Here is a 13,277-nt window from a genome sequence, read left to right on the forward strand (position 1 = left end):
TATTAATCTAAGTGAATGGTCTGGAACTTTTTCTGATGAATTTTCCATTCAATGTGGGGAAACCACATCTAGATGTTCAGAGAAAATATTCTGATTTCTGTAGGAAACATATATTATTTATTATTGCTTGGAAATTCATCTTTGAGGCTAATGGAATATAATAGGCCATGGTTCATTTGGATATTGTTCTTTAAAGGGAATCATTATGAAAGCTACATTTATCTCCGCAACTTAAAATCAATAGCATTTTCACTCTTTGATTATATTCCAATTTTAACTATTTTAAATTGCACTATTTCAATATTTTTGCATGTTAAGTCACATACAACTGATAATATGCAAACACATATATTGTATGTTATCATCAATATATTGCTAGTTTTTAATTTGTTGGAATAGATTATCAGATTTTTTTTTTTTTTTTTAACTCAGATTATCAGATTTTGTTTCCTGAGAGGCAAAAATAAAGAAAAAGAAAGAAAAGAAAAATAGGAAATACAGGGTAAGTTGGGATCCAGATTCCAACAAACTTTTATTTACTCTAAAAGACATGAGTAAAAGGAAAGGTTTTCTGATACAGAATATAAACAAATAGTTTAGGTGCATAGTCAAAAATATCAGTAGATATTGAAAAGATTTCTGTCTCTTCAGGACTCAAAAATTCTCTCTTGTTCCTGCTTTCCATTGCCTTACATTTATCTGCCTTGTAACTTTAGTATTTCTGGAATGCAAACAAGATTTAAAGACCCCACACCCCTGCAGTGAGAAGATACTACCCCAGGGAGAAGACACTAGAAGAGAATACATAACTGGACAATCTTCACTGTAAGAGTAAACTTACACAAAAATGGAGGATGAGATTGTTACAGCAGCAGAGCGAAGCCTCTTGTGCAAGAGAGTGAGAATGGGACTTAATAGAAGTAGTTTGTACAATACCTAATTCATCCTCTCCAAATCCCAAAATGTGACCCGAAAAGTAGCCTCTACACGAACCACCGTTGCCGAGACAGAGTGGTTTTTCTTGCCACTGCTTGGTCCCTGGACTTTGCTGGAGAGTTAAGAAATTCCTACAATGAAAACATACCACGAACCTACAGTGAAAACATGCTTTTGCTTAAAGGCCACAATAAAATCTTCAAACTAAAATTCACATTTAATCACTGTTGTGCCATAGGACCTGGTTCTAGGGGGAAATAACATAGTCCGTAATGTGTGTGAACACTATGAAAATTTCCAGATGGGGAGAAAGTACTTAAAGATAATAGTTTGTTTGGAGGGGGGCACTAAAAGTACCTGAGTATGAGAAAAGCCCTCCCCTTCATCCAGAGAATGATACTTCCTCTCCAGGACTAGACTCCATGCTGTGCTATTAATCAGAGAGAGGGACAGGGGGAAGAGCATGGGGTCAGTACGCTTTTCTAGTTCTTGTTAGCAACCAAGCATATGAGCTGTGCAATATGCCTGAATGCCAGCAACTTGGGAAACAAGATTCTCGTTTGGGCCTTGACACAGATTTTCCTATAATTATCCACAGTGTGACCTCTAAAACGTAGGCTAAAATTTAATTTTGTAATATTCCTACCTATAGAGACAAATTAAGTTCTGTTGCCCAAAGTCCTGGAAATATGGCAAAAATAAAAATTCTTAATCTTCCAAGATGAATTTTTAAATTATTTAATTGACTTATATAAAGCAGTAGCTTTCAAATTACTCATTTCAAAATAAGCTTATGTTAAGGATGAAGGGAAAAACCTAAATATTATGAAAAATTCATTTGAAGACTTTTCTGCCCTTAAAAATTCTTTTATTAACTTCATGAAGCCTTTTTTTAAAAGAGCATCTCTTTGGGAATTCTTCAAATAAACCACCATACATAGTAGACCAAAAGTAAATAATTTCATGTGTGTCCCAGACCTGACTCCCAAGGGGAGACAATCATTTGAATATTTTATGGTAATTTGGCAACCAGTCACTTCGTATATCAAACGGTGACATCAGGAAACATACCCATTGCGGTCTCCAAACACGTAGCTTCCATACAGTCTCTCGGACTGGCACCCTCGGTAAACAAATCCACCAACCAAAGGACCATTACTGAATGGCTTAAATTCTAAAAGTGATGGCTCACTTTCTAGAAAAAACACAAATACAGCATTAGACCAAATGAAACGTATTTTCATAAAGTAGAAGTACAAACCAAGTAACAATTATTAATATTTATTAATTATCGATTTTAACTCTGAAATGCATTGCAAGAGGCAAGAGGTAGAACGTTGCTACAGATATTCAGAGAAAACTTCTCACTTTGCTTCAAAAGTATGGGACGTAAAGGGCCTTCATGCACAGCTTCATGAAATGAGAAGGCTCTGCAGATGTTTACTGTTATTATAATTGCAAAGATATAGCACATTTTCAATGAACTTAAATTAGAATCTTAAAATTTTCGAGGTCATGGTTATTTATTTTAGAACCAAAATACTTTAAAAAAAAGCATTTTGTAGAAATGCTTGTGCATATATTAGTAAATCAAGCCAGAGCTCTCTCAAGTTATAGAAAATGTTTAAAAGTTCATGCTTTAATGAAAATACAAGCATAATACATAAAAGATCTTTAAAATCACATTTATTGTGTATTTACAAATATTAGCACTTAGTCAAGAATTATCTTCATTTAAAATATTTTTATAGTTTTGATTACAGAGTTGTGTGCTTAACAAAGTCTACCCCAATAATTCCCTCTGTGTATGGTCATGTATCTCAATGTTTCCATGCACGTCATCATATACTTGAATATATGCATGCTAATTGCAATGGAAAAGATCTAAAGCCAGTTGCAAATTAATCTGAAAATTGCTTTACGTATTTAATACCAAATAAGTCACTATCAACAGGCAGCATTTTAGGCAAACGCTTTTGTGGAAAGGGGATCATTTTAAAGCCCCCCCCCGCCATGTGATTATGGTAAATATGATATTATAAAAAAGTAGAAAACATAAGAGATGTTTTAAATAACCAGTACACTGTGGGGCAATATAATTGAATGATTAAGGGCACAGACTCTGGAGTCAGACTACTTGGGTTCAAATCCTGACCCTGCTACTTTATGTCGTATGATGCTGCACCTTTCTGTGCCTCAGTTTCCTCATCTGTACAATGTGGCCAGTAAGTGTACCTATCACATGGGTTTGTTCTGGGAATGACATGAGTATAGTTTTATAAAGTGCCTACTACAGGGTCTGGCATGTAATAAGCACCTGGGATATGTTTGTTCAACACATAAATGCAGGGCTATTAATATTGTAACAAATTTCAGCTGAACTTCAGTTAATCTGATCGTAGAATTTTGTTGAATCTATAGATGCAGCCAAAATTCCATTGAGCTAGTGACTCATTAGATTTTTTTTTCAAACCACATTATTCTTTGGTTTGGCTTTTACAAGATGGACACACACACACACACACACACACACAAATACCTGAAAAAAAAAAAAAAGTAATATAACTGAATACCACATGAACTAACACAGCTGCCTCATTTCTGGTGCTAAATAAATATTTGTATTGAGTGAGTAAACAGAAAAGCGATCTATTTAATAATCTTAATCTACTAGGTTCCCTGAATCATAATAGTATTTGCTATATTGATTCCTTTAAAAGGAATAAATATTAAAACACTGAAACATATTAAGTACTTTGGACTTCATTATTATCCAGCTTCATATTCATATGTATCTCTAAATACCCTAGTAATCGACTTATTAAAAATAATGTTTAAATGTCCCATTTCCATGACTTGGGTAAATAACATCTTTTTACTAGTATATTACTTTGTGTTATGTAGAATAAATGCCTTTTTATAAATTACATTCTTATTTGAAACCAGTTATATTTTTCCTAACTTATTGCTGAAAGTTGGGTATTGAGAACTGTCTTACCCTTAACATTTTTGGTTTTTCTCTGTACAAGATTTTCAGATAAGTTCTCCCTTACTATATTAAATAAACAGAGGTTATTCATCTTAATTCTCATGTTAGCAGAGCATAACATTCGAAGGTCTGTTACATTTTTTGTACCTACGGGGCACCATTCAGGGCCTCTTAATCAATCCATAATCCAAAGTAAACCCAAACCCATTGCCATCCAGTCAATTCCTACTCATAGCAACCCTATAGGACAGAGTAGATCTGCCCCATAAGGTTTCCAAGGCTGTAAATCTTTATGGAAGCAGATTGCCACATCTTTCTCCTGTAGAGCGGCTGGTAGGTTTGAACCCCTGACCTTTTGGTTAGCAGCCAAGCATTTAACCACTGTGCCACCAGGGCTCCTATTCAATCCACAGGAAAGGTAATTGGCCACATAGAACCTCAGGGTTTGGAAGAGTAATTGGATCTTTTAAAAGTGAGCAATTTACTCCCTCCTCACTGTTATGTCAGTGTTTTTATGCTTCCCAAATGCTCATTTTGTAGAAATCTTTTCCTTTTCAATTAATATACTAAAATAAAACAATCCTCAAAGTAAAGCAAAATCATCAAATTAAGCTCTACTTACCATAATCTTTCCCCTTTATTATCTGCAGGATTCTGGCTGATGATCTGTTTTTTCCATTGGAGTCTGAACAAAGTATTGTTAAGTTGATGTTTATATCTGTGGGATGACGATCCACTGCACATCTGCATAACAAAAGAGGGTATCTTTCTTTATGATTCCTACCAAGGTATCTCCCAAGCTCAGACTGGAGATTCCTGCCACAGGAACCCTTTGTGGGCTGGCGAGGAGCCTACCGGCTATTCAGTTTGGATCCTCTAGAAAGCGCTGAAGGAAACATCCTAATGTGTTTACTTTGCTGATATTTAATGATCTCTGGAGGATATTTCTTAATTTCTCTTGGTATCTATCTCCCTCCACTATGAATGTGTGCTCTGACTTGAAACATTTGCTAGTGTGTCGTTAAGGAATATCACATGTATAATTCATTGGTAAAGTATTTTGAGTAAGAATCAGTGTGATAACTAACTCACATCTGCAATACACAACAGAATATTGGTTTCGTGTTTCATATATGGAATTGCTGCACTAACAAAGGAAAGCATGCATTCCATTGAGGGAATAAAATAAAGCTGGTCACCACAACCACTGAAGTTCTTTTACAGTGACTCTGTCTTCATTCCCTCCACCCCTAATCTGGGGGCCAAAATATCTCTGTAACTTAAGCCACTGACTCTAAACTCCATGAGGGTAGGGACCACATCCAACTTCTTTATCACTGTATTCCTGTCCTAGTTCAAAGCTGGGAATATAATAACAAAAAAAAAACCCAAACCCATGGCCGTGGAGTAGATTCCGACTCATAGCAACCCTATAGGACAGAGTAGAACTGCCCCATAGGGTTTCCACGGAGCGCCTGGTGGATTCGAACTGCTGAATTTTGGTTAGCAGCCAAACTCTTAACCACTATGCCACCAGGGTTTCCATGGGAATATAACAGGGGCTCAATATTTATTGAATGTTTAAGTTAATGAAGGACTGGGTATGGCGGGGCATGGGTTGGGGAAGTATAAAGTTGAAAAATATGTTTGAAGTTGTTACAAATGTGGAAAAAAGGCTTGCATTGTTTTTCGGTATCTCAGTATTATTGACACTTTGTTGTTGTGTGTCAATTCCGATTTATAGTGACCCCACATGACAGAGTAGAAATGCCCCACAAACTTTTCTTGACTACAGTGTTTATGGACACAGATCATGAGGTCTTTTCTCCTACAAAATGGCTGGTGGGTTCTGGACCACTGACCTTTCAGTTAGCAGCTGAGCGCCTAAACACCATACCACCACGGCTCAGATTCACACGTCAGCCAAAACCCAAACCCCTGTTGCTGTTGAGTAAATGCCGACTCATAGTGACCCATACAACTGGGTAGAACTACCCTATAGGGGTTCCAAGGCTGTAATCTTTAAGGAAGCAGACTGCCACATCTTTCTCCATAAGGCAGCTTTTGGGTTTGAACCACCGACCTTTAGGCTAGCAGCCAACAGCTTAACCATGACACCTTAAACTGAGTATTTCCTTGTTTTGTGGGCCTGTTCTGCATATTGCAGGATTTTTAGCAGATTATGCCAGTAATACCCCTCCCCGAGTTGAGACAACCAAAAATGTCTCCAGACATTGCCACATGCCCCCTGGAGACAAAATCACTCCGCTGAGAATCACTATTTTAGGCCAACAAAATACATCACTTAAAAACCAAACCAAATCAAACCAACCACTAGGGCCATTAAATAAATTTAAAAAATAGAAAAGTAAGTCCTGGGTCTTAAGGGAAATAACAGTCATATGTACCAATTATTTAAATAAAACTCGATGAAACAAAAATTATTGGCTCCCAATTACCCCATTCACGATGAAGAAACTATAAGCCTGGCCTGCCGAACATGGGCTCCTTTTCTTGTGGCAACAGTCACTTTACTGTTTTCGTTAACTCAGTGATTCACAGAGCACAATGCCTGGCAAGGATTGTGACACAGACATGCTGGGACTTAGGACACTGCAAAATCCATGATAGGGTAAGAACTTATCTTTTGTATTACCTTTCTTTTGAAGCCAGGGAAACTATGACAAAAGGAGGTTTGACCTGTTTCCAGTAACTAGAAACAGCCCATCTGGAAGAAAAGGCCAGATCTCCATGAGGTGATGTTGCTGGGGGCCATGAGCTCTAGCTCTGGCTGAATACCAGGTCCACTGAGAACTACTTGACCCCTTTAACCTTTAGTTTCTTATGTATAAAAGGGGGCCAATACCAGCTACCTCAGTGCCACTGAGGGGCATACTAAGATAATTTATGCGGGATACTTAACGCAGTGCCCAGAATCAAGGTGCTGAATAAAAATCAGCTCTGCTTTTAGCCAATAATTATTTCAGTTTCCTTTCTGCTTTATTAAATCTTCCTCTGCTTAAAATACTCTTAGAGGGAGGCAGAATAACAACCACTTTTTTCTGAAGCCCTTTGCGGCCAGAGGAGGTCCGACTTCATGACACAGGCATCCTGCCACACGTACAGTGGGTAAAGCGCCCACTGAACTCTATGTTTTTGCAGTGAGGGTTCAGGACCCCCAGGAAGTTTTCATGAAAGCCCCAGTAGGATTGTGGTGACTCAGGCTGCTCGACTTCAAAGTACTGCTTTGTGGTGGTATCTGTGAGTTCTGAGCTATATGAATGGAATGTGACAGTTTTCTCCACATCCTGAACCCACCTTAAGTATTCCCTGTCGCACAGATTTTAAGATCGGCTGAGATGCCAAAGAGGAAATGAACTGTAGACTTTGACTTTGATGGAGGGGAGATGAAGGGCATGAGGGATTATAAAAATAAAAAGTTTGAGAAATACTCACCTTGCACATAGTGAACACTCAATAAACATTAAATAGCCATAATAACTTAGCTAGTAAATGAATAAACGTGGCCAGATGCTCCTTAGTATAAATAACAGACCGTGGACAGGATGAAGCATTCATCACCGAATTTCTATATTATGCTTCATAGCATTTTATAAATGTATCAAAAATTTCTCATTCCACGTTCTTCTTACTTTTCCTTACTTTATGGTTAATTATAGTATAGCAGACAGTCAACATAAATTCTTTAGTTCTTGTAATTTTTTTCAAGGAAAAAAATCTGTAACATTTATCCCACCTCCTTGGCAAATTGATACTGTACGATCATGGAGCTAGGATGATGAGACATGTAATTGACTTAACACCACCAGGTATCAGACACTGTATTTCCTGCTTAACATATATTTTTATTTAATCATTACAACATCCTTGCAAGGTAGTTATTATCATCCCCATATAAAATATAAGGAAATTAAGATTCAGAGGGAGTTAAGGAGACAAATTAAAAGGTTTATTATCTCTCTCAATTGTTCAGCCTGAAGTCTTATTCATTACACGGGCCTAACAGTGTTAATCTAATAATGTTGTTGTTGTTGTTAGCTACCATCAGGCTAGGCTCAACTCATGGTGACCCCATGCACAACGGAACAAAACGCTGTCATCTCCATGATCAATTGGTGATCAGACCATCGTGATCCATAGGGTTTTTCTTGGCTGATTTTTGGAAGTAGAGCATCAGGCCTTTCCTCCTAGTCCATCTTAGTCTGGAAGCTTAGCTGAAACCTGTTCAGCATCATAGCAACACACAAGCTTCCACAGACAGATGAGTGCACTGGCCAGGAATCAAACCTGGGTCTCCCGCATGGAACGTGAGAATTCTACCACTGAACCACCACTGCTCCCCATTATCTAATAATCACCCAAAATAATTTTAAGGAGAATTTTTCTCCATGAATTTGTCCTTTTGGTTGTCCAATTTGCCTTCTTAATCTAGTTCACACTTTAATGAAAGGGTGTTAAGTACTTACTTGGATAATGACCTGGTGTGATTCTAGAACCACTACACGACCTTAGATCCCACTCTGGCCTGCTTGATGAGCCAGAGACCCTCTTTCTTTTCCCAGTTCCTTAATCCTGGCTTGATCTTAAAGCCTCTCACCTGCCTGGATCGTGGAGCCCGTGGGCAAACACTTCTGGGGGCTGGTTGGTGCTGTTGAAGTGCGGGTTGCTCCTTGGTATGGAATAAGGCACACTGCACATGTCTGTGTCCACATCCAGCCGTAGCACAGAGCCCGTGAAGTCACTGAGAAATTGAGGGACAACAGAAGTGCTTTTGTTTCTATTTTGTATTTCACCCAAACTAAATTTGGTAAGGTTGCTCTACAGGTGAAAGAATCATTCCCTTACTGGAGACAAAATTATTCAAGTTCCAAATTCTATGTTGTGCGAAATGAAACCAGGGGCAGTGGGTTCCAGACAAGTGGCAGCCCCAAGACACTGCCCTATAGAGGCCGAGGATGGTGGGGTCAGTGGTACAATGCCTCGTGCATCGTCCTCTTTATGTTTTGCCAACCCATGTATTTTACACCCTCCAAGAAGCTTGGTAGGATATGTTAGTCCATCATGTAAAGTGTTGTGAGGTAGATATGTTAGTCCATTATGTAAAGCACTGCCAGGTAGCGCGGATGTACCTAGCAGCTGAACAGCAGCTGCTGCACATAAGCGCGAGGTGGTGTTAGCATCTCAGTGCTGAGTACAGGCAGTGGAGCCCGACAGCACAGAGCTACAGAACAGTGACCCATTTATGACATCTCTCAACAGTGACTTTAAAAAACATTACATCAGCACCTTACTGAATTTTTCTTCATTTGATAAATACAGAATTTATATTTTACAACTATAAATTTATGTTTTATAAGTATAAAATTTTACACTCTACAGATGGATCTTCATCTTACAACTGAAAACAAAGTTAAATATTCTATCAACGTGATAAAATTCAAAGACTGTTTCTAACTCGCTGGCTCAGACCCTTTTTTTCCTGGCACTTCAAACCTTTTAACATGAAAAGGAGGCTGGTTGTTGTCATCTTTTACCTTAACCCATCCATTTCTTCCATGTCATCCAGTGTGATCATTCCATCTCCGAGAATGATGTACAAAAAGCCATCGGGGCCAAAGAGCAATTGTCCTCCCAGGTGCTTTCGGTGAAGTTCTGCGACTTCAAGAAACACTCTGGCTGTTCTCAAATCAACTTGATGTGGGTTTTTTCTACATTGTGGGGAGGAGACAATACCATGATTGTTAAAAATGTAAGGTGAGTCCACCAAGAAGTAAATAACACACAAATAGGCAAGAAAACCCCCAACACATAAAGAACAAAACAAATACTTAAGTGGAGCTAATAAAAATTACTAGAAGAAATTATACGATTTTTCAAATTTTGGAAATAGTGTTTAAGCTGAAAGTAAATCCACAAAATGCCAAAGCCATCATTTCCCTCTCTGTTTTCCCTTAAGACACATGATGGGCCTTTAAGCAAGGTGGAGACCATGGTTTAATGACCACCACCTTATGGCTGATCATTTCTAACCCGTAAGTAAAAAAATTGTGAAGAGATGAGGAGAAATAAGATTAAAAAAATGATGCCTCTGCATTTTAGTGATACCTGGATACTGTGTATTCGACAACCCTAAGAATGTGGTCATGGGGCCCGATGGCCCACCGTTCTTGGTTGGTGGTATAAGACACATACAGCTTTCCATTTTTCTTGTAATTGGGATGGAATGCAAGGCTTAGCAGTCCTCTTTCATCTCCTCCCTGTGGTCAAATGAAAAACACAAAGAATTGTGAAGTTAATTATGTTCCTTATTGTGTTTCAACTGGAACCCCAAAAGAGTCTCTTTCTTTCTTCTGGATAATCTTTGCCCAAACTCTTTTCTTCCGTGCCTACTGCACAAAAAAGGATTATAAAACATTTCACTTTGTGGAACTCTTTAAGGGTTAGAACAAGACAATTGTCTTGTGTGGTTATCTATGCACAAGACTCTTATACCACTTTTGTCAAGTGATTTGTGTGTGTAATCTTGGGAGGCTCGAAAGACAAGTTTAAGTGCTGTGGAGAATTCTTTCCTGGGTTACTAGGTTGCTTGTAGTTCATAGAAGACAGATAAAAAGGTTCATAATCAACAGTCACTTCTAATCCAAGTATCCCAAACCTAAAACACAGTGTGGGCTGCCAACTCCCACTGTCTTGGCAATATGTTTAGAAAACAGTTAAATTGCTTGTGTAATATGTAAACCTTTGTTTTACCCCGGAGGCATCCACATCAGTTGTCACAACGATGGTGGTCTGTTCATCATAGCTAGGTAATAAGCAGCCTTGGCCTATCTACATAGAAATGAGGTATTTTTACATGTATCTCTCCCAGCACGGGATTTTTCTTACAGGGCTGGAGAAGTCGGAGGAGAGTTAAAGCCAGGGCTGGCATGGGGTGGGGGAAATACTAGGCAGGAAAGGGAACACTAGGAAATAAAAGAAAAATCCCAAACAACTTTCTTTTGTTATTATATGAATGTCAAGGATTGTATACACTAGGCATGCCAAATGCTGTAACAATTAAAACATCATCATGTTCTTAAATAGAAAGGCATTTTATCTTTATTTTCTGCTAATTCAGCTTGCAGTTTCATGAAATTCAATATGGCCTTAGCATTTGTTTTATCCCACAAGTAGTCTAGGAATTTCTATAATGAAATCAAAGTATCTAAAATGATCTAGATCAGAGACTTAACATTTCATATTCTAGCAAGCTTGTGAGTACTTTCTGGGTAGTCTGCCGAGCTATCTACAACAAGGACATAGAAACTGAACACTGCAACCACTGCTAGTACATCACCTTATAAAGGTTCTGTCATTAAACATTACCACATTCCCTGTGGCAAAAAGCCATGAGAAGAGAAGTTATGCCTTCTGACATGTTAGAGGAGAAAGGAAAAATCCATAATACTACAACTTTTTCACAGATTCCTACGCAATCCTGAAAGCACTCTCAAGCTGTTATCCCCAGGACAGCATGTACTACTAGTGTTGGTGTTCTAAATATCCTATAGATTCGCGAATTTAAAGTTTTAGGCATAAAAGTTCACTTTTAATAAACATTGTTTGATTAGTTTCCTGGGGATAGAAAGCTGTTTTCAGATATATACCACCAAAAAGTGGAAACATTCACGCTTTAAGAATGTATAAATGATAAAGTAGATGCAAAGATCCCAGAACTACCAAATCATTGTTGTTGTTAGGTGCCACAGAGTTGGTTCCGACTCACAGCGACCCTACATACAACGGAACAAAACACTGCCCAGTCCTGCATCATCCATTAGTCAAATCATTAGTCAAATGTAAAACGAATGTGAAAACAGTCAACCTCTTCTTTTGCATAAGACAATATGTTTAATTTAATTTTAATGAAAAAAAAATCTGATTGAAGGGAAAGACTCTAATGACTGATTTATGAATGAGCCCTTTTTTTGGACATAATTGTGATGATTTAAATATTGACTTGCTGTTTTTCTTCTTACATCTTCACTAAATAAACATGTCTTTGCTTTCTTAGAGATGTTAGAAGCTGGAATGTGTAACTAAGATTTTGATTGTAGAGAGGCCTTCACATTTAAACTTCCTTGACGAATTTTAAGAGGAGGCCTAGGGGTGGGATTTAGTTTGTGATTAATTCCTCTACTGAATATATTCCCCTCTGAAGTTCTGAGTGCAGGTTAAGTACTGCATGTCCCCTTCACAAATGTTTGTGTTCCACTATAAGAAGCTTTTGTTAAAAGCAGTTCTTTTGTAGTTTTTAATTTGAAATACAATTTGAGTTGGATAGAAACATAATTTAAAACTCTGCTGATTGATTTTCAGGAATTAGGAATGAAGAATTAATGCATTGTGGAAAGATGGGAAGAGAGATTTAAACAAATCCACAGGTGATAGAGACAATTGTTCCCTTTAGAGATTCACCTATCACATTGGTGAATCTGGGACATTGTGGACACTTACTAAAGTGTTATATATGGAAAATGAATGAGACATTTGAATGACGAGGAAATTTAAAAAAGCAATTAAAAATATCAGTAATTCTGACTTTTTCCAGGTTATAGGATTTACATTTAATTAGTGCATATGATTTCATATTATTTTTCTAGTCAACTTCTAGGTGCAAAGTAGTGTTGTAGTTGCTTTAGAAACATGACTAATTCCTCTTAAGGCATTTTGGAGACTTATTCACTTGCACAACTATATTGATGAAAAAATGTAATGTATTATATAAACACCCTAGAGTATCTCTGGAAATAAGATTTTTACATCATACAGTACAACACAATTCCTAAACGTTCAGAGATTAGGAAGGAGGGATATACTTCAGCTATGTCAAGAGATTAAAGTATCAATAGGCTCACATTTAGCTTGAATTAGCCTTCAGAGATACATTGCCTGTTTAACTGACGTATGTTACTGGAAAATTATTATCTTACTCATAAATGCAAACTTATCCTTGAGGTCTGGGTTATTTTTCAAAGTCTATATGGAGAAGTATGTTGATTGGTCATTGAAAGGTTAACTTTGCACCAGGGTCAGCTGGAAGTCACACTATCAGAAACACCATCAAACATTAAGATCCCCAGGCCTTCTAAGGTTGCTTCAACTCTAGACTTCACCAGGACATTGTTCCAGCCTGAGCACCTGAGTTAGGGCCTTGAGCCTGGGCTGGCCACCAGACCAGATCTCCCAGGCTCCAGTTCTCCCTTTCTATTACCTTAGTCACCTTTATGCCATTTCTGACTATGTTCACAGCCTTGTTTTGATTTAAGTCCCAATCCCAATAGCTCCCTTC

General features: G+C 37.8%; 1 protein-coding gene across 1 annotated transcript in view; it reads right to left on the reverse strand.

Moving 5' to 3' along the window:
- HHIP (hedgehog interacting protein) overlaps window positions 1-13,277 on the reverse strand; it is a 110,267-nt gene that overhangs the window by 24,620 nt on the left and 72,370 nt on the right. Inside the window, exons 5-10 of the mRNA XM_004378855.2 lie at window positions 10,052-10,203; window positions 9,481-9,654; window positions 8,544-8,687; window positions 4,548-4,669; window positions 2,008-2,131; window positions 937-1,067 (exon numbers count right to left, since the gene is read on the reverse strand). Of these exons, the coding sequence (XP_004378912.1) occupies window positions 937-1,067; window positions 2,008-2,131; window positions 4,548-4,669; window positions 8,544-8,687; window positions 9,481-9,654; window positions 10,052-10,203 (847 nt within the window). The remainder of the gene's footprint in view (window positions 1-936; window positions 1,068-2,007; window positions 2,132-4,547; window positions 4,670-8,543; window positions 8,688-9,480; window positions 9,655-10,051; window positions 10,204-13,277) is intronic.

The sequence above is a fragment of the Trichechus manatus genome, unplaced genomic scaffold (genome assembly GCF_000243295.1).
Source record: "Trichechus manatus latirostris isolate Lorelei unplaced genomic scaffold, TriManLat1.0 scaffold00059, whole genome shotgun sequence".
In the NCBI taxonomy this organism is placed as follows: Eukaryota; Metazoa; Chordata; class Mammalia; order Sirenia; family Trichechidae; genus Trichechus; species Trichechus manatus.